The sequence below is a fragment of the Trichoderma ghanense genome (assembly GCF_004382785.1).
Source record: "Trichoderma ghanense strain CCMA-1212 chromosome Unknown scaffold_22, whole genome shotgun sequence".
Taxonomy (NCBI): Eukaryota; Fungi; Ascomycota; class Sordariomycetes; order Hypocreales; family Hypocreaceae; genus Trichoderma; species Trichoderma ghanense.
In genome coordinates, this window is record NW_027395685.1 from 163,513 (window position 1) to 186,396 (window position 22,884).

The 22,884-nt window shown below is 53.7% G+C and overlaps 7 protein-coding genes across 7 annotated transcripts; 3 read left to right on the forward strand and 4 right to left on the reverse strand.

The window, feature by feature from the left end:
• Positions 1-5,549: 5,549 nt before the first annotated feature.
• CCMA1212_010146 (Glutathione S-transferase 1) lies at positions 5,550-6,905 on the forward strand (the record flags this gene model as incomplete). The annotated part of the gene is made up of 2 exons (XM_073707200.1): positions 5,550-5,604; positions 6,166-6,905. The coding sequence occupies 2 exons, from the start codon at positions 5,550-5,552 to the stop codon at positions 6,903-6,905; spliced, it is 795 nt and encodes a 264-aa protein (XP_073554306.1).
• Positions 6,906-9,595: 2,690 nt separating this feature from the next.
• CCMA1212_010147 (Cell differentiation protein rcd1) lies at positions 9,596-11,043 on the reverse strand (the record flags this gene model as incomplete). The annotated part of the gene is made up of 3 exons (XM_073707201.1): positions 9,596-9,779; positions 9,862-10,465; positions 10,581-11,043. 3 exons carry the CDS (start codon positions 11,041-11,043, stop codon positions 9,596-9,598), a joined length of 1,251 nt encoding a protein of 416 aa, XP_073554307.1.
• Positions 11,044-12,165: 1,122 nt separating this feature from the next.
• Positions 12,166-17,325, reverse strand: CCMA1212_010148 (uncharacterized protein; the record flags this gene model as incomplete). The annotated part of the gene is made up of 4 exons (XM_073707202.1): positions 12,166-15,958; positions 16,404-16,884; positions 16,947-17,131; positions 17,183-17,325. 4 exons carry the CDS (start codon positions 17,323-17,325, stop codon positions 12,166-12,168), a joined length of 4,602 nt encoding a protein of 1,533 aa, XP_073554298.1.
• Positions 17,326-17,958: 633 nt separating this feature from the next.
• On the forward strand, positions 17,959-18,308 carry CCMA1212_010149 (uncharacterized protein; the record flags this gene model as incomplete). Its single annotated transcript, XM_073707203.1, has 2 exons — positions 17,959-18,051; positions 18,108-18,308. The coding sequence occupies 2 exons, from the start codon at positions 17,959-17,961 to the stop codon at positions 18,306-18,308; spliced, it is 294 nt and encodes a 97-aa protein (XP_073554299.1).
• Positions 18,309-18,389: 81 nt separating this feature from the next.
• Positions 18,390-19,552, reverse strand: CCMA1212_010150 (Homoserine dehydrogenase; the record flags this gene model as incomplete). Its single annotated transcript, XM_073707204.1, has 2 exons — positions 18,390-19,450; positions 19,516-19,552. The coding sequence occupies 2 exons, from the start codon at positions 19,550-19,552 to the stop codon at positions 18,390-18,392; spliced, it is 1,098 nt and encodes a 365-aa protein (XP_073554349.1).
• A 1,074-nt stretch (positions 19,553-20,626) lies between these two features.
• On the forward strand, positions 20,627-21,619 carry CCMA1212_010152 (uncharacterized protein; the record flags this gene model as incomplete). Its single annotated transcript, XM_073707205.1, has 1 exon — positions 20,627-21,619. One exon carries the CDS (start codon positions 20,627-20,629, stop codon positions 21,617-21,619), a length of 993 nt encoding a protein of 330 aa, XP_073554348.1.
• Positions 21,620-21,915: 296 nt separating this feature from the next.
• On the reverse strand, positions 21,916-22,690 carry CCMA1212_010153 (uncharacterized protein; the record flags this gene model as incomplete). Its single annotated transcript, XM_073707206.1, has 2 exons — positions 21,916-22,615; positions 22,659-22,690. 2 exons carry the CDS (start codon positions 22,688-22,690, stop codon positions 21,916-21,918), a joined length of 732 nt encoding a protein of 243 aa, XP_073554347.1.
• Between the last annotated feature and the right edge of the window lie 194 nt (positions 22,691-22,884).

A 22,884-nucleotide genomic window follows, 5' to 3' on the forward strand; every position in this document is an offset into this window, starting at 1 on the left:
CCCTGATTTTTGCTTCGCTACAGTTGCTTGTTTGAGAAGTTCATGCAACTGCGTCGCGTGTTGCGTTGGTGTAGAATCTGCGGAGAGGGTGGGGGGGCAGAGGTCATGTTTCTGGGTGTTGATGGAGGGGTTTTTTGGTGATTTGGGGGTTTCGAGCCTCGATACTGCTATTATGAAGGACTTGCGATTTGCGAAGGCGTGGAGGACTGAGGATCCCAATCCGGATGGCTACAGTGTCTTGGCTGGAGTGTTTCCCGGTACAGATGCGGAGGACTGAGGACGAGGATGTCCGTCAGGGCTCAGCCGCATGCTCTGAACCTCTGGACATACGAGTCGCCGTCTCGGACATGCGCTGCTTAGGAGGGGGAACATCACTCACCAGATGCTGACGGAGCATGTAATCGTCCGGGATGACGGACGGGACGGGACGGGGGGTGGGAGGAGAGTGGGAGAGTGGGATGAGGCGAGTGGGATGGGATGTTCGACGCCATCTAGAAGCGCCGTGAAGATGAGGCCAACTGGATGGAGAAGAGGGATGCGCAATGACCTGCTCAACGAGAGAAAGCGTGCATTAGATGAGACATGTTTAGGCCCAGCCATCGATAGAGGAAGACCCGAGTCCACATACAAGGAAAACGAACGGCGACCGCTGAGAGGAGGAGGAGGGGCTGGTGGGAACGATCTGCAGCCCGCGATCCTTTGGACCTCGCAATGTCACGCACAGAGGTATGATTCGTTTGATAGGATTCCGCCGCTCCTTTCCTGCAAAGGGAAACCGTCTAGAAACAAAGGAAGAGTAAAGAAAAAAAAAGAAAAAAGACGAGGCGGCTCGGGTGCGAAAGCTGGATCAAGGATGCCGGAGGGATTTGCTGGCCTGGCGTATACTACCACACCTACCGTTGTCCTTTTTCTTCCCTTCCTTCGTCCTTTCTTTCAGCAGCCTTTTGGGATGGCGATAAGGTATTGGATGTTAATGTTCCTTTTCAGCCCTTTTTTTTGCGTTTTGGTTTGTGTCATTTTTTTTTTTGGTTTGGGTTACATGGTGGATGGGATGGAAGGTCGATGGAAGGCCTGAGGTGAACGATGGAGAGCATGTGTACCTGGGGTGGGCGTAAAGGAGCGTTTCCTCGGTGAGCAGGCGGGTATCTATCACAACATTGCAAAGGGCAATTTCTCTCCATTGTTTGTGCGTAGCTGCTGCAGAGCAGAAAAGGGGGATGGAGGCACGATGCGTAGACCGTACACGTATCCTCGGACGTGATTGCACCGACATCTTGCAGAGCAGCAGGTGAGGCGACCGGATTTTGCTCTCGGCTCTTCCCTCCAAATCCATCTTTTGGTTCTTTTCGTCCATGGTCCGAACCGCGAGCTGCCTTGACATGGAGTTTCAGACTTGGCCCACGTTGCGTGATTCTCTGCCTTCGCATGAACGGGGGCATGTACTGCCGAAGACTGGAAATCCACGTGCCGCGTTGGCGACCATGTCACTGCTGCGCATCAACAGGGGAATTCACATGTTTTGCAAGGATGCAAAAGAGATGAATCAAAGAAAAAGAGAAAGAAAGCATGGGGTCGTGATAGAAGTCGCGGAGAAGCACGAAGAGAAGGAAGAAGAACAGCGGAAAAGATCCGAGGGAGGAGGGGGCGTGTATGGTGGTGATGCATCTGCAGCATCGAAACGGTAGGTGCATGTAAAGAGATGAAGCAGACGAAGACGCAAGAGGCAAGAGGTGTGTAGCAATGCTGCATGCAAAAGAAGAGGAAGAGGAAGCAGGGGATGGTGTTTTGATGGGATGCGTGCAAGAAAAAGAAGGACAGAGGCTGGGGCAGGCAGATGGATGGAGGGGATCCAGTGGGACGGGAATGGATGGGTTGAGAACACGTGCGGGATGAAGTTGCAAGGGCAAGGCGTGGGATGGACAGAGGACAGGGGGGGAGAAGAAGAGGGGAGGGGAGACGGCCACGTTTTTTTTTTTTTTGACGACTCGTGTAAGATAGATGGTCGCCGATTGTTTCTGGTTTCGTCGGGGTTGTAGAGTTGTAGTAGATGGGGGTGGGATGATGGAGATGATGGACCAAGGAAATGATGATTGTTTGATAGGGTTACATGGCTTGTGAGGAGTCTGTCGAAGAAGAAAGGCGTGGGATCGTGAGGATTTGGGGTGAGAGTTGAGAGGCTTCCAGCCAGGGTGTACGGCGTCGACTCGTGCTAGCAATGTGCAGCATCGACGAGGGACCTTGTTCATCTGCATGGATCATGGCCAGATGGAGCCGATGGAGTCAAGCGGAGCATGGAGAGGCCGTTTGCCGCGCCTCGTACAGGGAACCGGTTATACGATTTGCTGCATCTGGACAGACGAGCAAGATGTTACAAGATAGAGGATCACACCCATGATTCACACGCCTGGCCATGCCACGATCTTTGACCGGGATCCCAGCGTTGATTTACATGTACGGACAGGGCCCAGGGCAATCCATACAGCAGTTACTAGCACAGTCACCAAAGGAGGAGGTGAACAAGACGGACGAGGGGAGGAGGAGGAGGAGGAGCAGGAGGAGAAGCTCGACGAGGGTTCGTTATTTTTAGCGCGGTAGGACTTTACTCTGATCGACCGTCAATGGGCTCACCTTGTTTTCCCTGGCTCTGATCTCTACTGGCCTGCTATGTTTCTTCTCACGCGGCACCGGCTTGCTCGGTACGATTCATGGTCATGGAGAGAACTGCCAAGGTAGAACTGCGCCTCCCTGCCGCCTCCTCCAAAAAATATACGCCGATACGCCAGCGAGTTTGCCGACGTCGAGAAAGTGCTATTCCAGTATTAACCGACTTGCTTTTTACGGAGTTTGCTGGTCAGAGTAACCTTCTTCCTTCTGATATGACGTTGTTGTCGTTCTTGTTTTGCGTTGTTTTGTGATTCCTCCGGAGTCGTCGGGGTTGGCATGGGGAGATTGGCGATGCGACGGTCAGTGAGTGCGGTTGCGGTGGTGGGACAATCTGCTATGTGGTTTGGAAGAAGTCGTATGCATGCAGTTTACGTCAAGTATTTGAGGTGGCTTTTGGGCATGTCATCGTGCGTATTGCTCGTGCATGCTCGACATGGGAAGTTCTGACGTGGTGATACAGACGGGCAATCCGCGAGAGAGCAGTCGTATATCGTACACACGCAGAGTCATGGTGCGTATTTGCTTGGAGCTACACGCCATGTTTCTTGTGCTTTGATGCCTGCTTACATCCGTTTGCCTCAGTACTCGTAGATGTGTAGATATGTATGTGCGTATGAAGCAACAGACAGTAGGTTTGTCCTAGTTGATGTAGGGACGGGACGGCAATGTACGCGTGCATACGAGGAGCGAACTACAGATGCACGGCCACCGTTGCGGAAGGAAACCTATCGCTGGTGCGAGGCAAGGCAACATACTGTATGGACGAAGAGCTGAAGACCTCCAAGACTCTGGCTGTGGCTCCCTCTGCTGCTCTCTGCTCAGTTGTCGTGCCGCGTTACTTGTGATGTCTTCGCCAATCCTCCTCCTCCTTCTGATGACCTCTTGCTGCCCCGTGCTCCGTCCCAGTGATGAGGCACCGGGCCCTGCAATGCTACGTACGGTCTTGTTGGTGACTCCAACGTACATGTAGCCTCGCATGCATGATCCGTTCCATCCATGTGCGCGTCCGTCCTACACATACAGTGACATGGCATCTGGAGTGCAACGAACGGGAGGCCAATGCGTCGATGCAGACAAAGAGATCAATCAACATGGCATCAGAAGGAACAAACGGAGAGGCTTGACAAGCCATCTCTTGTGCCCATCATGTGTGCTCGCTTTCGCCTCTCGGGCTCTTCCTCAAGCATGCTCCCTCCTTCTGCAGAAACCCCCCTTGTTCCCTTCTTTTCCCCTCCTCTCTTCCTTGCGTGCTTCATCTTGATTTTGCCCTCTTTTTTCCTTTGCCCTTTTCGGCCTCTCCCCAGCATCCCATTTGCCACCCGCAAAAAGGCGCCTGTTTTGGCGTCGAATGATTTGCTGCGTGCACGTCCGCCCAGTCCCTCTACCTCACACGTATTGGCCCCCATCCCCTCGTCCGATGGGATAAAGAGGGCATGTCGAGGGGGGGCAAGGGATCAAGGTAGCATTTCTGCAGGGCAGCAGAGCAGGAGAAAGAGAGCGGCAATTGCATCTCCTGCTGGTTAGGTTATCACTCCGTAGTCGGTCCACGGGGAACCGGGATAAGGATCAGGTTTTGTTCTCGGGCGTCTGGTCGCTGCCATGCGATATCCGGCAACTCAAGTTGGTCCCCGGCGGGAGTTGAACGGCCCGGGACGGCGATCATTATGCCCGTCGGGGGCGAAGAGAGACGCGAGACGACAAAAGATGCTTGCAAGTTACTAGTAGTCTTGTCTGTTTGTTGACGGATGGACAAGGCGGGCAGGCATTGGGTGCACACGGAAGAGGCGCGCGCGTGTTATTAATGGAGTGGCTTTGTAGGATATGGTGATGCTGCAATGCCTAGTAGCCAGATGCCACATCCGGAATAGCATCACGGAGGACTTGGATCCGTGTCTGTAGCGAGCAACAGCTTCCAAGGCCCAAGGGCGAGTCTGGAGTTGGGCTGATTACGCGCGAGCAAGGTCGAGAGCGAAGACATGGAATACTGTTAGACCCATGGGTGGATGGATGAATCCCAGTTTCGCCGCCACATGGAATGGAAACAACGCCCGGTTTGCGAGACAGTCCCGGCGGAAACCATCTGCCGATGCGATCCTGCAGAGGAGATGCAGACGCTCGTTGATCCATCACCACCATTACAGGTCAAAGGATCAAGCAGGACACGCACGACGCTGCTGTGCGGTGCGGCTTTTACCCACCATCTCCGTCGAAGAGCACGTCTTTTCGGGCGCCGCGGGAGCAATATAGAATGGCTGATTAATACGGACAGATGCGTCTTCAACGAAACAGAATACGCACAAGATACGCAGAACACGACACCATCAGCTCGTCCCTCAAAGTCGCAATACGCCGCCCGGTCGCAACTGTAAAGACGGGTCCCTTTGATCATGGTGAGAGGCTTGAGTGTCTCTCAGAATCTTGATCCTGATGCGTAATGCAACAGCTGCAAATGCCCCTCTCCCTGACGAATAAACCGCAACCGTTCCACTCATTTCCAATTCGCAACATCTGCCCTAGATTACGTACGTAGTGATGAGAGCTTGAGGAAGAAAGTGGTGGTGGAGAGAGCAGAGGCAAAGAAGCTGGTAGTGGTAGCGGTAGCAGTAGAAACAGATGCAATATTTATAATCGAGAGAGGGCCGCTCCGCCTTTGGACTTGTTTGCACCTCCCTTGATTCATGACGACATCGAGGCCGTTTTTCCCCCTTTTGTCTCCTTCAGTTTTCATTCCTACTTTAGTTTCATCTTCATCACTCAACTTATCATAAACATTCTGCTTCAAAACAACAGCTGCAGCTGTAGCTACAGCCACAAGCTACAACGACCTGATTCTCAGCAGCACGACTTTCACCACCTCCGATATCGCAGCAGCAGCATCAGCACCAATGGCGCGTCCAACTGGCCTCATTGCCGCAAAGGGCATCGAGCTCTTGACCTGGAGTAAGCATAACCAGCCAGCCTCTCCTATGAATTAAGCCCTGCCATTTACTTCTGAGCGCCGCACGGATTACATTCGTCTTAGCCTGGTCCTTGTTTCGACCCTGACGCTGCTTCTTCTACCGTACAATTCTCACATACATACACACCCCAATTGCAGGACTGCAACTTCTCGAGCGCCTGCACTTACTTGTCCACTGCAACACCGTCCTCTCTTGAATACTCTGCTTCTACCTACTATTACTCGTCTTTACCTCGAATTCCTGCTTGATTCCCTGCTACCTTTTCCTTTGTCAAGTTTACTCCTCAGTGTCAAGGATCTCTTCCCTCGTCACAAGTATCGGCCGAGTGGTCGATGGCATCACATGGCTCTATCTCCCACCGGAAACCCTGTCTCTCCATGAGGGTACATCTCAAGCTTGCTGCCGGATCAGGCCTCAGTTGTCGTCTTCAGTCACTACTCACCCCGAATCAGAAATGATAGCACATCTACATGCTTCTGTTCCGGGGAAACATCCTCAAGGATCATTGTTTCTAACCAGGGATTGTATTCGAGCGAAACAGGCACCCCCAATGGCTACAAAGCCAGCATCTTGCTCGAGGAGCTCAAAGAGGCGTATGGGCTCGAGTACACGTCCCAGGGCGTCAACATCTCGCAAAACATCCAAAAGGAGCCATGGTTCACTGCCATCAACCCCAACGGCCGCATCCCTGCCATTGTGGACCACAACAACAACGACCTGGCCGTCTTCGAGGGCAACGCCATCCTCGGATACTTGGCCCGTCGCTACGACACCAAGAACCTCTTCTCGTTCCCAGTCGACTCGGATGACTACACGCGTGCCGAGTCCTGGATCGGCTGGCAGCACGGAGGCGTCGGCCCCATGCAGGGCCAGGCGAACCACTTTGTCCGCTTTACCAAGGAGAAGATCCCCTATGCCATCCAGCGCTACGTCGGAGAGACGGAGCGCCTCTACGGCATCCTCGACAACCGGCTGGCCGACCGCGACTACGTCGTCGGGCCGGGGCGCGGCAAGTACAGCATTGCAGACATTGCCCTGGTTGGCTGGGTCAACGGCCTGCCTTTTACCAGCGTCTCTCACGACCAGTTTCCCAACGTCAAGGCGTGGCTGCTCCGGCTCTGGGACCGTCCCGCCGTGCAGAGAGGCTTCTCCATCCCTTCGCCCCCGACGTTTGATCCGAGACAGGGACTGAGTGGCGAACAGGCTGCCAAGATTGCCGAGGATAAGAAGATTGTCGATGCCGCCAAGGAGCAGTATGGATACAAGTACCAGTCCCCATAGACGATGCTGCAGATGCACAAGTTGAATACAAGACGCAACATGCACTCTTTGAAGCCAAGAATCGTTGACGTTTCCAATGTACGGGATCTTTTGTAAGCCTCTCGCTTAGACGCAGGTTGTCAAGGGGTCGATTGTCGTGACAAGGGGGGGCGACATGAGGCTGACTTTCTCCCTGCTCCGCAAAGTCAAGGTTGTCTTGTACCCTTTCAACCTTGATAAGTACAGCTCTGACTACCATTTGACTGGTGTCTCAACCTTCTCCGGTAATGAACGGCTGCCCACTCGTGCCTGGAGAGAGAGTGACTCGACAAGGTAAACCAAGCATCTATATCTGTCTGTAGCCGCCCTATGCAACGTCTCACCCTCTTACACGCTTTCCCCCATCAGTTGCTCTAGGTATAATTTTCATCCTGCCGTCTTTCAATGTAATAATTCGCTTTCCGCTGTTGTCCTGCCGAGAACCTCCTACTCAACGGCATGGGATCAACATTTGTTATCATAAGGTACTGGCCACCTACAAGCATATAACGAAGCCCCCCGTTCTCGTCCTAGGCAGGTAATGATTTGAACATCTCTCCAAGGGCTTCCTTATGCCACAACTGAGAGGTCTTTGGCAACACTCCGGCATGTTCCCTTGTTTTGAAGATGAGCTCTGGGTAGTAGGCAGCAGATCTCCTTCTGTAGGGACATCCAAAATGCGACGACGGAAGTGTATCACACGTCTGATTCGTACGGGCATTGATCACGGAGCGCTCGGACTCGTCTCCCGCGCAACTGGTGTCGGTGGTGTCCCGTTCTCTGGAGTGTGTGTGTGTGTGTGTGTGGGCTTGGGATTTTGGGGATGGGTTTCGCGTTTCGTCGCTGCTGCTCGATGCATTTCCCTCGTTACTCGTTCATCTTACTTTGACTCTTGCTGGTTGTGTCCGTCCAGTATCCAGCATCTCATTTGTCCATCCAGCACAAGCAAACACAACAGACGCAGACACAGACACAGACACAGACTCTCCTCCATCCAGCAGTAGGAGCAAAGGAGACACGGTGAGATAAAACGTCCTTGTCCGTGACGGTCTATTTGTGAAGACGGGCCAACACACAAGTCATACAAGGGACGAGATGCGAAAAAAAAAAAAAAAAAAAAAAAAAAAAAAAAAAAAAAAAAAAAAAAAAAAAAAAAAAAAAAAAAAAAAAAAAAAAAAAAAAAAAACTGGAGGGCAAAAGGCATGTGTGTGAACAGACAAAGGGCGTAATCTCCATCGTTGTTGGAGACAATGAAGAAGACACCTACAGTGACCCATTCGGAGATGCCATGTTTCCCCCCCCAACTCTCGAACCCCTTGTTAACTCAGTGCCCTTCAAGGCAATGAATGGCCCGTCATAACGTTGGGATAAATCCCATGACAATCGCACTTCCTCCTCGAAAAAAAGCAAGCCCAACAGATCACCGCCAACAGCATCCCTTACCCATCCCCCCCGCCCCATCCTCCAACCTCGTTCTGTATCAACCTTGCATCAATTCTCAGTGTCTTTCAAGCAACGCTTCTCAAATGAAAGCACTCGCAGGAAGAACTTTCCCTCTCCTGCTCTTCATGCCTCGGGCAAGACCTTGCCTAACAAGATCAACCACACGTACTTCATCCAAACGAATTCAGCAAACCATGGATTGCCACACATACGACTATAGGAAAGACCCAAAGAGCACCACGTATCTCATACGATGAGTCTCACCAGACAAAAAGACAGAATGCAATTACATTTCCCCCGGCCCATACGTACACGCAACATACATACATACAATCAACTCTCCTCATACTTCGTACATACAACAACCACTGCCATTCCCCCTATATCTCTCACCCATACTCCAGTCTCGCCAACACCCTCGCGCTCTCTCTTTTTTTTAGCCGTGGCAGATGATCAAAGCAAAACAAACAAAACTTCAACTGTCCCAACCCCTCTCCCCATCCCTTCCAACCCCCCTTCGGCTTAACCCAACGCCTTGACCTGTGTGTGACCTTGACGCCCTTTCCAACGACGACCCTCTCTCGCCCTTCTAAGAGAAACATAGCATGCATATCCAGATCCGGGCCAGCAGTGGACAGGCGACCATACCGACAAGGAACATGTTTCGTCCTGCTGATGGCCCGAGATCCTTTGCTGACAAACCACATCCCACTCGCAATCCGAGAGAAGACACGCCTTGAATATGCAACCCGCTCCAGCTGATATACCCTTTGCTTTTCCTTTCCTCCGTAGGAACAAGTGTAAAGAGAAGCGAGACAGGCGGTAGATTGAAAACAAACATTATAGCAGGGAAAAAGACAAGAAAATAAATCCCCATTGTAAAAACAAGGCACTGATCCCAGTGCATACATGATCCGCCTCGCCCTGGCTGAGAAAATGGTACATCCAAGGTCTAGATCTTGTCCAGGCCTCGCAAGAGCACGACTCCCGCCTCCTTCGCGGCATGCCGAGGCAAAGGACAACGTCAAGCGCCTCGGATCAAGATGGAAAGAAATATGCTGCGGGTATCAATAAGGCACAATACTTTTGTCCGTCAACTGCTTCTTTTGCCGTCCATAATTTCGTGAAAAACCGTTGTCTAAATTCCGTGATTCTCCTCGTCAGGGGAGCTCTTCGTATTCCTGATTCTGCACGTCTCGTTTCTGTTCTTCTTCATTTTCGTCACTCCTTTATAGAGCAGAGACACCGGCAGAATTAGGGTCTACAACGTTGTCGGAAAGATTGATCAGAAGCTGAGCGAGGCATCTCTTAGTGGCCGCATCGTCACGGAGAACGGACGAGAACGTGGCATCCCTTAAGGGTTCTGGAAGGCATTGACGGAGGGCTTCTCGCGCTCTGGCGTTGTCACTCAAGCTGCATCATTCCTCTGTCAGCATGAACGAGCATCGGAAGAGATGCCCGAAACGATCTCTGGATTTCTTCAAGGAAGCCTTACCGAAGGAAGCATCTCACTACATGCTTCAGCAGGCGAGCGGTCTGCGATTCGACAAGCTGAGCAACCATATTGCTCAGGACTGTGCCGACAGCATAGAACCGCTCGTATGTGGCGCAAATGTAGTTGAGGCCATTGTCATCCAGCAGTATCTTCTGAACAATGAAGATGGCAACGGTCTTGCTGAGCTCCGATCCAGTCTCCATTATACGAAGGCACAGCGGGATAATCTCCGTTGTGAGGAGGAAGTTGATCACCTCGGATGAGTCGTTCTTAACTAGGGCCCCGATGACGCCTAGGCTTGTCAGGCGGAGGTACTCAAACGGTCGGGACTTGGATGTCGTGTTCAGGAAAGGATAGAGGAAGAGAGGAATGTGTGCTGTCAGTCGGCACGTTAGCCATGCTGCAACTTTGCCTTCCCCCAAAGCGTCTTCAGCGACGGGTGGCTTACCGTTCAGAAACAAAGTCCGCGTATCGTTGTGCGATGCCACGCACTGAAGGAGAGCCAATGCATTGCACACTCTGTTCGATGCTGCCGCTGTGAGTTGCGAAGGGTTCAGAAGCGTGTATACAGAGATGATTTCTTGCAAGAGAGAAGTCATGACGCCTACAAAAATGGGAGATCCCGATTAGCCATCGGCTTTTTGAGTACGAGAAGAAGAATGTGCGAGGGAGGGAGAAGAACGAGAGGGATAAAGGTTGACGAGAACAGGAACACATACCAAACGAGTGCCACAATATCAGGGCCAATTCAGGCACCTGCTCTCTCTTCTTGCTAAGCTCTAGCAGAGCCGCCTCTCTGGTGTTCTCGCTCAAAAGATCCGCAATGTACGCCATCGTCCGCCGGTTATCCTCCGAGATATTGTCATGTCCACCATCCTGCCCGTGGGTAGCCGCAATGCTGTTATTGACGTTTGCGTGGCCGCCGGGCATGCGTCCATAGTGAGGCGGTGGCTGCTGCTGCTGGGCCTGTTGTTGCTGGGCCGCCTGCTGCTGCTGATGCTGCTGCTGCTGCTGAGCCTGCTGCTGAGCCTGTTGAGCCTGCTGCTGTTGCTGAGCCGCAGCCGCGGCCGCAGCGGCCTGGTGTGCGTGTTGCTGGTGATGGCCTGCCTGCTGGTGCATCCATGCCGAATCCGCCTGGGGATTGAACTGGTGGTGGCCGTAGACGTGCGCGGATGGCATCATCCTGGCGGTTTCGGGGGTTCCCTAACGGCCCGACAGTGGATGAAGGAGGTTCGCAGGCCGCGAGATTGAGCTGACAAGCAGTCGCCTTGACGGCAGCGGGGGATGGTGATCTTGTTGCCAAAGGATTCTCCGCCGAGGGAATTCGTCGTCGTCACCGTCTCGAAGCGAGTCAAGGGAGGGAATGTTGTCGAGCAGTCGGCGGCTAAAGGCCGGGATTGCGAGGCTGAAGGACGCTGGAGGACCAGGCGACGGCGGGAAAGGCGAGGCGAGCGGTTCTTCGTGGGCGCTCTGTTTGCGAGTCTGGTCGGCGGTCGCTGGAGGACAGATGGCAGAGGCGTCTGCCTGGGCGAGAGAGAAGTAGAAATCAAGGTTCAATGTGGCTTTTGAAGGAAGCTGTGCTGGCTGATGCTAGTAGTAAATGGCTTGAGGTCAAGGCAAACCCCCACCGCGCCCAGGACGTGCGGGAGCCCACACGGATCGGGATTAACCAACCTCCGACCGCTGCGTAGGTATATCTAATCGGTGAGGCTCTTTGCAGGCTGATTAAGACGGATGCTGTAGATCACGGATCTCTCACTCGATTGCGATCCAATTGGTCAATGTCTGCGTGTTCCTGAGTCCCAGTGCAGATTTCCACTCCGCCAGGGCGCTGCGTGTTCAGGTGATTCGTGCTACGATAAATCCATTTACGCGGCGTGGCAATTGTTACGGTTGAACTTTGCAGACACACCAGGGTCGAAATTGATGGACTGGGGAGAGGGCATCAACGGAACAAGTCATCACATTCATCAAGCTATCGAAGGCAGCAAACCCTTTTCATTGCTAACACGAGTGAATCTGGGCCTGCAACAGTCATGGCCAGCGCTTGCAATGCCCCAACCGACTGCCACACGTGTCACAATCATACCAACTTCATATCAACCATCGCTCAGAGAGCACGCTCGATAACTCGAGATAAACTGCAGCAAGGTTCAACAAGACAACCAAAAGAGGAGGGTAATGATGAAAAGAAAAAGAAGTGAAAAGATGAAGATTGAACTGAACGGGAGACGCCCACGCCATGCTTGATAATGCTTCAAAATGCCAACTCCCAGTATATGTAATGGATGCTCAGAGAACGCTTCAAGCCTCATCGAAGAGGACCGACACAATCTCATCAAGTATTGTAAAGACAAGATGAGAACTGCAAGTATAGGTTAGCAAAAAAAAAATGACCTTGACATAAAACGAAAGCGGATGAGGGAGATCTTCTGACTTGAGCCTGGTATTATTAAACGTTGCAAAGAGGCGTCGGCTTGCTGCCTGAGCATTGACCCGTCCCACAACGTTTCCCGCCAGGTCCGGCACCAGCGTTGCCAGCATCAGACTGGCTTCGGTTCGCGTCTTCTTCTTCTCTGTAGCGGTGCGTGGTTTCCGATCCCGCGCCAGCTCATCGTCCGGCCACAGTGCGCTTCGTAGCATGCCCATGTATCGAAGCAGCGACTCTTCCTGCACCGCCATCTTGATGTTTTCCCGCACTCTTCTTTCAATCGTTCCGCCAAGCAGCTGCTGCAGCACCACCACAACAGCCCTCCCTCGCAGCCAGTTGTTCCCCTTGTTGAGCTCAAAGACTTCGAGGAAGATGTCGCAAATGGGTTTGATGAACGGCTCCATCTCCTTGTTCTCAAAGGCGTCCAGCTCTGCCTCGGCCTCCGCGGCAGGAAACGTTTCTTCACCGGCATTGAGCGGCATCGTGTTGAGCTGGTTCGTTGCCGCCGCAATGAGATTCTGCCCCGCGACCGAGATCTGATCGAGCACCGGGATGTTGCCGAGTATGTCTTCCATGCCGTCAGCCACCGAGTCGTACAAGCGAGTCATCATGTCCTTTTTGTTCTCTCTGTCCATCGGATCCTCGCCTGGCGCGATGGCACTCTGCGATAAGAATGCTCTCAGCTCACGGCTGCGACACACCTCAGGCAGAAGCAGGAGCTCCCGCAAGTACTTCTCCAGTGCTGCACGCCTTTTGCGGAGAAAGTCGCTCTGGAATTTCATCACCACACGGCGGCGGGGGAAATCGAGATTCCGGACCGAGGGATATCTCGAGCGCAGCTTTTGGTGCAGTTCGTGAAACTCGCTATATCTTCTCATCACAGCCCAGGACGACGCAGGCATCTGCTCGCCCGCGTTTCTCTGGACTTCGATGACATACAGAGCAAATTCTCGACCGTCGTCCTCTCGCCCCACCTGGATCGATTTGATCCTGATTTCTGATCTTCCGTAGAGACTGTTGTCGCTTTCCTGTATCACGTATTGTTGTCGCTGCAGTTCTTTCCGTCGAATCTCCCTTTGCAGACTCATCTTTGACTTTTTCAGAATCCGCAACTCTGCTGCGTTGTTTGTGAGCTCTGCCTTCTTCGTCAAGGATTCTATGACCGCCTCTTGTGCCACCAAGCGATCGATGTCGTTTGTCAGCGCCGTGATGGCTTCCGCCAATCCAAGATCTCCCGGCGCGGCTTCGTGAATTTCATCCTCCTCTTCGGATTGACCATCTTCATCGACATCGTCACTTCCATCTGGGAGATACTTGCCCTCGTCCCCAAAGAGGTCATCATCCACGAATACGCCGATTCGAGAGGCGGCGCTTACCAGCCCCAATGACGATAGAGTAGGCTTGCCAGCCTCTTTTGTCGTAGTCTGAGGTCTACCAGCATCAAACGAACCTCGGTTAGAGTCATTATCGTTACCAAAAAGGCTCGACGTGTTGTCCTCGGTATCAAACAGAGAGGCTCGGAGGTCCTCGGCAGTCTGCGGCCTCTCGTGCTCCAAAATGTCCGTCAATGCCTGCTCTACGGCTTGCACAACTTGCTTATCGGGGGTCTGCTGCCTCGATAGGCCTTGGTCCAAGCTCTGCACTGAATCCACCATACCGTAATTGTCCAGATCATCGTCGTCAAAAAGAGGGTTTGCAGGTCGATCGCCGTCGAGCGACCTCCGTGAGGCGGCCAGCGAATCGGAGCCGCTCCCGTTCGTATGCACAGATCTCAGATCGGAGATGGAGCCAGAGAGTCGTCTAGATGGGCCTGCAGGCAGCGGGGCAAACCGTGCCGTGGGTTTGGGCTTGGACTGATATGATTGACTTCTGCTTGATGTTGAAGGACTCTGATGAGAAGGGGGAGGTGGTGACATGGTCGCACGCGACATCTCCTGTGATGCCAGGCATTTGTAGTATAAGTCTGATTTCTTGAACCCTTCAAAGTATTGCGAGCGCATCGTTTCCAATACTGCACTCTGGGCTCTGAGGATGGCTCTCCTAGCCTTGTAGTATTCTGCGGGCGTGGCAGATAGACCAGCTTGGAGGAACTCTTTGACGGCCTTCCTGGCTGACTCCGGTACGTTGAGTTCCGGCTTAGACAGATAGGCTTGGTGGATTTGAAGCAAGTCTAGGCGGTCCGAGTCTGTCCACATGGGCAATGTGGAAGGGAGCTCATCGTCTTGGCCGTCATCTTCCAGGGGGTTCCGGAAGCCATCAACGACGAGCCAAAACTGAACCAGGGGCATCAAACGCTGGCGGTCCATGTATTCCATAAAGTATGATAAACCGGCGGGATCCCGTAGCAACTCTACGAGAGAGGCGTTTTCGAGCTTCGAGGTAGAGCTGGGCGCCGCAGAAGGAGCTGGCAGAGGCGCATGACGGTTGCCTCCCGCCGCTAAGTGATGCACCCTTTCATCAAGAAGCCGCTTCCCCATTTCTAGCCGACGCAGATAGACTGGATCTTGATTTTCCTGCAAGGAATCACGTTTGAGTTGGCTGGCCACTTCGCTGCGGAATCGCCGTGCGTCGGAGAGGTTGGCGACCCTGCGGATGGCGCGAATGAACTTCTCGAATTTGCGCTCATTGTCTCCAGGAGCCAGTCGCGGTGCTATGGCTTGCTTGTCGGACTTTGGAGTAGGAGAAGCATGCTGGTCCAGTGCAGCCCTGAGCTTGCGAACGGTAGATCTATCTTGGAGCATGGAGCGGCCAAGGTTCTCTATCAGCTGATTCCACGTGTCAGGGTCGCCTAGCAGCTGGACGACGGGGAACAAGACTGCACAGCCTACAATCTCCCGCACGACGATGGAGACGGCCCGACTAGAGAGCAACTTTTTGGGAAGAAGCCTGGGAAGAAGCCGTCCTACCAGCGATCGTAGATAGTCCTGCTGAACCATCTTGGTGTCCGGAAAGGACAGCGAAGCAGCTGGATGTAGCTTGCCATCTCTAAACTTGGACGCAATGGCAAGATCAAGCTCTTCAGACTCTGTGACGGACCGGTTCAGCTTCCTTCCTCGCACTGATTTCTCGGCCTCGTAAAAGTCGTGGAAATGGGCCGTCAGAATGGGCACAAAACGGCTCGTGACGACATCAGCAAGGTCTTTGTTGCGCAGCGAATCCACCAGGCTGAGGAGTGCCTGCCGAATGGCCTTGTCCACCTCGTGTTCGAATATCGGATTCTGGCTGATGTGGGAGTACCACGAGCGGACAAAGTCGCGGAGGATCAGCTCCAAGAGCTCGTCGAGAGCTCGAGACGCCTGAGGGAAGCTCGGATCGAGGGGCTCCCTGTGGTACGCCTGTCGTTGTCGCAGTGCTTCTGCTTCAGCGCGCCAGCTCTGCGAGCTCAGAAACGAGACCCTGGCTGGCCGTGGCTGTCGATCGTTGTGAGGGTGCTGCGTGGTCAAGACGAGAGCCGCGATAAGCGAGAGCAGGCTGATGACGATGCCGCCCACGAAGGCATATCCCACCCAGCGCAGCGTCGAGAAGCAGCTCACGGCGTAGCCCCAGGCGACGAAGTAGGCCACTCCAGCAAGCACTGCATCTCTTCGCTTCAGGGCCATAGTCGCCTGCTGAGCATCATTGTTGAAAGACGCGGTGAGCGAGGAAGCGACGGCGGCTTGTATGGGGCTGGAGCTTTGCGACTGCGATGCTCAAGCGGGTGCGGTTGCAACCCCCCCCAGGTCGTTATCGATTAGCGGCCCGGCCCACCATTACGTAGCGACCTGCAAGCACTCCGAGTCATTATCTAAGGCAGTCGTTGAACGATGAGGTAAGGCGCTCTGCATGAACTGGAACAGCCGGGAAATGGCCAGACACAACGTAACGCATGATGCCACTTCCACATCAGGCAAATTGCACCTGATTCATCACCCTTCATCTACATGGGGTACAGCCTCACAGAACTGCAGCAAACAAGTACATGATTTGATGAGCAATGGCGTGCTATTCGTGTGCTACTACCACTACCTACCGATACCTCTTGATCCTCCCTGTGTCATCCTCTTGAGTATATATATGAGCTTGACAGGGTATACAACTATTCATCTGAACCGCCTCAAACATGTCCATTTACCACGGGGGATCTTCCATACGACGGAATAGGGCTACAAACTTATGTCCCTTGTTCCGCTCCACCTTCTTGCCTTCCTCCGTCTCGCTCAGCATAATCTTGACGCACTCATCGCTCTCCTCCTCCTCCTTGCTAACACGCTCAAAGGAAGGGTGGGCATCGAGATGCTCTACCATCCACTCGTGCAGCGCCTCGACGTCGGTGATTGTGTAGATAATGCCGCCAGGACGCAGAGCGTAAGCGTATTCGGAGTTGAGAGTTGTTGAGACGATCCGTGCCTTGTGCTTTTTCGTCTTAAAGTGCGGGTCCGGGAAGCATATGAATATCTTGCTCAGCTGGCTCTTCTTGAAGAAGTTGGGCAGGAATTTCATCGTGTTTGCGCGTATGCAAGCTGCATTTTGATATAGCTTGTCGGAGCTTTGCGCGCGTAACGCCCATATCCTCTCCTGCACAAATTGTGTGACTGTAGTACGGATCTCGAGACCTACGTGACGTTAGCTACCGAGCTGTTTTGGTCCCATGGATGCAAAAGGAGTGATGGCGCACCGAGAATGAGTTTGTCTGGTAGAACAGGAGCGAGGCCGACAAGGAGACCTCCAAAGCCACATCCAATGTCGACAACCTCAACATCCTGCTTCATTCGTGGAGGCTTGGATTCCTCCCTTGGCGCTTCTTCATCCACGAAAGCCGGGTAATATGATGACCAATCCATATGCTCGGGCGAGATTGGGCTGTATACAAGTTAGCAGATGTAGTCTGATTCCTTATTGAGGCACACTCACTACTCTAATAGATGGTCTGAGAAAGGATTTGCATGAGCTCGCTGGCGATAGAGCTTTTTCCGGGGCAGCAAAACGACGCCATCTTGGCCTCTCCTCTCTCTAAACCGATCCCGCCGTTCTTTCTTATTGGCTTGATTTCCCATTGTTCGAATTCGGCCTCTTTGGCAGTACTTTCAAGTGAGCTTTGAGGGACAGCAGATTGATGAGAGGTCGATATCTGACTTGGCGACGGAGGGAAAGTTTGGTATGACAAAATAGGAAAGCGGTCAGTCGCACAGAGTAGGCATGCGCTCGATGGCACAAACCTTGATTGGGCTTAGCGGCAATGCTACCCACCCAAACAACTTCAGCTCAATCAGGTACCAAGGACTGCAGCATGGCGCCAGTATCATCTGTCGAGAACCGGAGCGTTCTCGTATCAGCCACCTCAAGAAAGAGCACGCAACCGTCGATGTATCGCAGATGTCGGCTCACTGAACGAATATCTGAGGTAATCGTGCTCTAGCGTGGGCGGGATAAAGTGGCGAGACCGGAGCTCCTGGAAAGCTGTCCGGGACGAGGCCTCAAGTACCCAGTACAAAGCGTCGCAAATCGCTGGCATGTTCAATTCCAACCCCTGGACATCGCGACAAGCACCTTGCGCAGACCACTAAAAATTACCGGCTAGCAACAACTTGAGACAGCTCCTGAGCTTCTCTTTCTTTGTCTTCGCTGTTCACTCGGGCAAGCTTCGTCTTCCTTTCACCACCACGACTGAACCCTCATAGCTCTGCGCCATGTCTGTTACGCTCTGGGATGCCTCTGCCATGTTCGCATTCCTCTCATTTCCCGGTTCTGCTTTTCTCGTCAGCACGATATCGTGGATTAGCGTGAGTGCTGGGTTGGACGTCTCTGCTTCTCGTCTTGTTCTGACTCTCTGGAATAGCTGGCTTTGGGCCTCTTTTTCAGTGTACCCTTTGTTCTTTGCGTCATTTTCGACATCGTGTTATGGATCTGGAGAACGTACTGCATTTCGACGCAAGAGGCGCAAGTGTCCGCGAGAGCCGATACAATGACAACAAACATCGACACGAAGACGGCAACTACTACTTCCGAACATCACGATCTGCGAGCGAGGCGACGGTAAGCGATCGATCATTCTGCGATTAGGCGTGTCTCTTTTATTGGGCATATTCTCGACAAGACACAAAAGTATCTCGAATATATTCTAAGCGATTTGCGAAAGCACCTTGATGAGGTCTCCCGTCACACCCATAGCCGTCACCTCTCCGCCGGCACCCGCGCCTTGAATGATCAAAGGATTGCCACCATACCGCTCAGTATAGAAGCTGATGATGTTGTCGCTGCCCTTGAGGGAGGCAATTGGATGCGAGCGATCGAACTGCTCCAGTCCAACCTTGACCTGCTGAGTAGCCACGTCAATGCTGCCGACAAATCGAACAACCTTTCCAGCCTTTTCCGCAGCAGCTTTGGTGTCTTCCATCTGCTGGTCGAATGCGGGCAGCTTGTCGAGGAATTCATCTCCGCTCGAACAAGCCTCGAGCTCCTTAGGGATAAGGCTCTGCACAGGGAAAGACGTCGGCGATTCGACAGGCAGGCCTGCCAGGCGGGCCAGAATCGTCAGCTTACGGGCAACGTCGAGGCCGTTGAGGTCGTCTCTCGGATCCGGCTCGGTATAGCCGAGGGCCTTTGCTTTCTTCACCTCCTCCGACCACTTGCCACCCTGACCCTCAGTCGGCGCAAAAGAATTGAAGAGGAACGACATGGTTCCACTGAAGACACCCTCAATCTTGGTGACCTTGTCTCCCGTCTCGACCAGATCCTTCAATGTGGAGATGACGGGCAAACCAGCGCCGACCGACGACTCGTGGTAAACCTTGGCGCCCGAGGTTGCCGCAGCCGTGAAGATAGCTTGCCAGAGCTTGTACGAGCCGGAAAAGGCCTTTTTGTTGGGCGTCACGATGCTGAGGCCTCGGCTCAAGGCCAGGGGATAAGCGTCGGCAACATCCTGAGAACTTGTGTTGTCGATCAAGACCACCTTGGCCGGGGCGGCGGCCAGATAATCAATCACCTGCGGCAGAGGAGGAGGGGCCTGTGTAGAGGAAGCGAGGCTTTCGGAGACACCTTCGAGGCTCACGGGGGTGTAGTCGACGTTGTACAGAGCCTTGCGACTTGTCGAGATGTAGCAGAGGCTCAGCTTGGGAGACGGCCTGCGAGAAGCGAGGCCTTGCAGCTGGTTGAGAAAGCATTTGCCGACGCCACCAGCGCCTAACGTACAACCATGGGTTAGTTTAGACCAATCGATCAATTGAGCGTCTAGTAGGGGCATGTACCAATGACGGCGATGTAAACCTGATTGACGGCAGCCATTTTGTCTTGATGGTGGACGGATGCTGCGAAAAGAGCTCGAGGTGGAAGATGATGGGTTTCGGGTCCGATAGCGGGGTGGTGTGCTTGGTGGTGGGGTCCGCAGAGCTTATGCTGAAGCTAGCACAGGCCAAATGAATGGCCCAACATGACGGCTGTACAGTAGCATCGATTCAATCGTCTGCGGATGAGCTTTGTGCGGCTGTATGAAGAGGTTGCAGCCATCACGGCAATGCTATATGAGGCGTTGGTGCGTGGCATCCGGTGCTGGCGAGGCTTCAGTTAGGATCTAAGGTACTAATAAGCATCGGGTGTGCAAATCAAGGCTTTGAGGCCTTTGTTCCCTTGATATGCCGTCTCAGCGCTTCTGGGCCGCTTCAAGTCCAGCTGGCAATGACAATGAAGAAAACGCGGATGGGCAGAAACAATTCCTCCTCTTTCCTGAGAACAACCAAAAGACACTGCCAGGAGGCCAGGAGGAGCAAAAAAGACTGGAGAATAAGGGATTTGAACCCCTGACCTTTTACAGACCGGCACTCAGACTGAACAAATGCAAAGCAAACGTGATACCCCTACACCAATTCCCCAAATCTTGAGGTCTGGCCAAATCCCATCTGATTATAGGGCTTCGGGTAAGCCTGAAGCTACATGACCTACTAGGTAGGTCTCGTGATTCTGGGCACAGAAACCGATACCCGGTATTCTGTACTCAGGAAGTGTGATATCAGATCCCATTCCCTTTCTTAAAATGAGCGGCATTGAGGAGATGTCGCGTCTCGGAACCAGACCACCAAGTTGGTGGTTCTGGGGGGGGAATGAGTGTGCTTAGTCATCACAGGACAGTGACGTCCAGCTTGTCAGTGGCACGAAACCAAATATCAAACTTTGTACTTTCTTGGACGCAAAACAAATATTCAGGCGATTCAAAGCATCGTCCTTGGTCCCTACGCGACACGCCTTATTACTTAGCCCTTTGCCCTAGAACAGTACTGCTGCTTTGAGCGAATCAGACTCGACCTGGAAAGTGCACGCCAGGAAGCCACACGCTGACACGGACACACAGCAAGAGATCATAGAATGCCACAAGATCCAGATCTCTACGGCCAGAGGCCGCAAAAGCGACACAAACGAGAGGCCATATCTTCTTCGTTAGATTTCACAGCCCAGCTCACGTCACTCATATCAACCTCTGCAGCCCAGGGATCAGCGTCAACGACGTCTGGGCGCGCGAGACCCTCGAAACAACCCAAGGACGACATATTCCGCAGCTCGAGCAAGCCCAGAAAGACGACAACCAGCAGCAAGGAGGAGGATGCCAAGCCAGAGAAGCTGGTGCTCAAAGAAGTAGCTGGGACGGAAGACGAGACGCGGGAGCTCGAGCGCGCAAAGCGCAAAATGGAGAGCAAGGCAAGGCTGTACGCCGCGATGAAGCGCGGAGACTACGTGCCCAAAGAGAACGAGGCGGCGCCGTTGGTGGACTTTGACCGCAAGTGGGCTGAGACGACGGAGGGCAAAGACGACTACGAGACGTCCAGCTCGGACGACGACGCGAATGGCAGCGGCGACGACGAAATTGTGGAATTTGAGGACGAGTTTGGGCGTACGCGGCGTTGCACGCGGGCGGAAAAGGAAAGGATGGAGCGTCGCATACGGCGAGGGCTGCTGGGCGCCGAGGAGCTGGAGCGCATGTCCGCCCGGCCGAGTGCCCCCAACAAGCTCATCTACGGCGATGCGATCCAAGCTATGGCGTTTGTGCCGGACGACCCGGACAAGATGGAGGAGCTGGCGCGCAAGCGAGACAGGAGCGCGACGCCGCCCGAGATGAAGCACTACGACGCCGACCACGAAATCCGGACCAAGGGTGTCGGATTCTACAAGTTCAGCAAGGACGAGGAGACGCGGACGCAGGAGATGAAGTCGCTGGAAGAGGAGAGGCTCAGGACCGAGGAGCTGCGCAAGCAGCGCGAGGAGCAGCGGGCTGCACGACGGCGGGAAATCGAGCAGCGCCGCAAGGATATGGGAGAGAGGCGGGCGAAGCGCCAGGCCGACGACTTTCTGGACGCGCTATGAAACGAGAGGTCCTACAGGACCAACTGCTACTGTACCAGTAGTAGTACTTTCGTACAGACGGCAGTCGGCGACGGTGACACTGCGGAGTGCGGAATAGCAGGGTTTGGTGCCTCCTGCCAACGCTCAGTCGCATTCAATTCGGGGCTCATGCTGGCGCTGGGCGGCTCTGCATTGTGACTTGATTTGAACCAGCGCTGCTGACACTTGGGCCGCTTGCCCAGCACGACACAACCAGGGCACGTTCTAACCAGAGTTTCCGAGCGATGCGATAGCGTCGAAAGCAGCGCACCTTGGCTTCAGCCACACGGGTCAGTGTCCTCCACCGCGGGCTGCGCATAGCGGCCGAAGAGGGCTTTTCTGGTCGGTCTTTCTACAATTCTGTCCTCTGGGAAAACCCCCTCGCCCAGTCCTGCCTTGCTGATTGGTTGCGGCTGAGTTGGATGGCAGACGGGTTGCAGTGAGCCAATGGGAGGACTTCGTGGTGCCCGCGACGGATTGGCAGAAGGACGAAAACGAAGGCCATCGTGTCCTGTTCCCAGCAAAGAGACGGGAAAGAAAGACACATGTCGCATGTACGAAGCACGTTGACTGTCCAGTCCAAGTAGGAGGGAAGCGCCACCAGGATCTAGAGAAGGCGAGGCGTCGTATTGTCGTCGTATAACAGCCAGGAACAAGAGGCATCTCAGCCAGCCGCACAGTTGGCGGACGGGACAATCCGTACGGAGTAATTTCAGATGAGGCCTTTTGCGGGCGGTTCCTCCATGTGACGACCAGTTCCCCTTTGACTGAGCGTTCAAAGCCTGGTTGGGTCGTGTGCTGTCGTCGTCACTTGCTTGCGTGCGCTTGCTTCTCGGCCATTCACCAGCGTGTGCGAGGCTGCCGGTGCAGAGCATGTGCTTCACGGGCCCCGAAGGGCTGCATTGGCACGACAAGAGGATCTTCCATCGTCCGGGGGTTGCACCGCGAAGCCGGTTTTTGGCGATGCGCTGCGTCTTCCTCGAACGGGCAGGCCAGCGTGGTCTTTCGAAGTCATGCTTACTGAGGCTCGGGACGACTTTCACAAGCGGGCATGTTTTCTTATCGCTCTTACATACTGTGCTTATTCATTACTCAGTGATCATTGAGCCAAATTCCAGCTGCAGCGAGTTAAGATGAGACCTGTGTCTGCGCCCTCCGTGTTAGGCATTCAGACGGGCTGTCCCCCATGTCGACGTGAAATTGCAAGCCATCGTCGGTAAGACGCCGCGTGTAACGTGTGGTGAAGC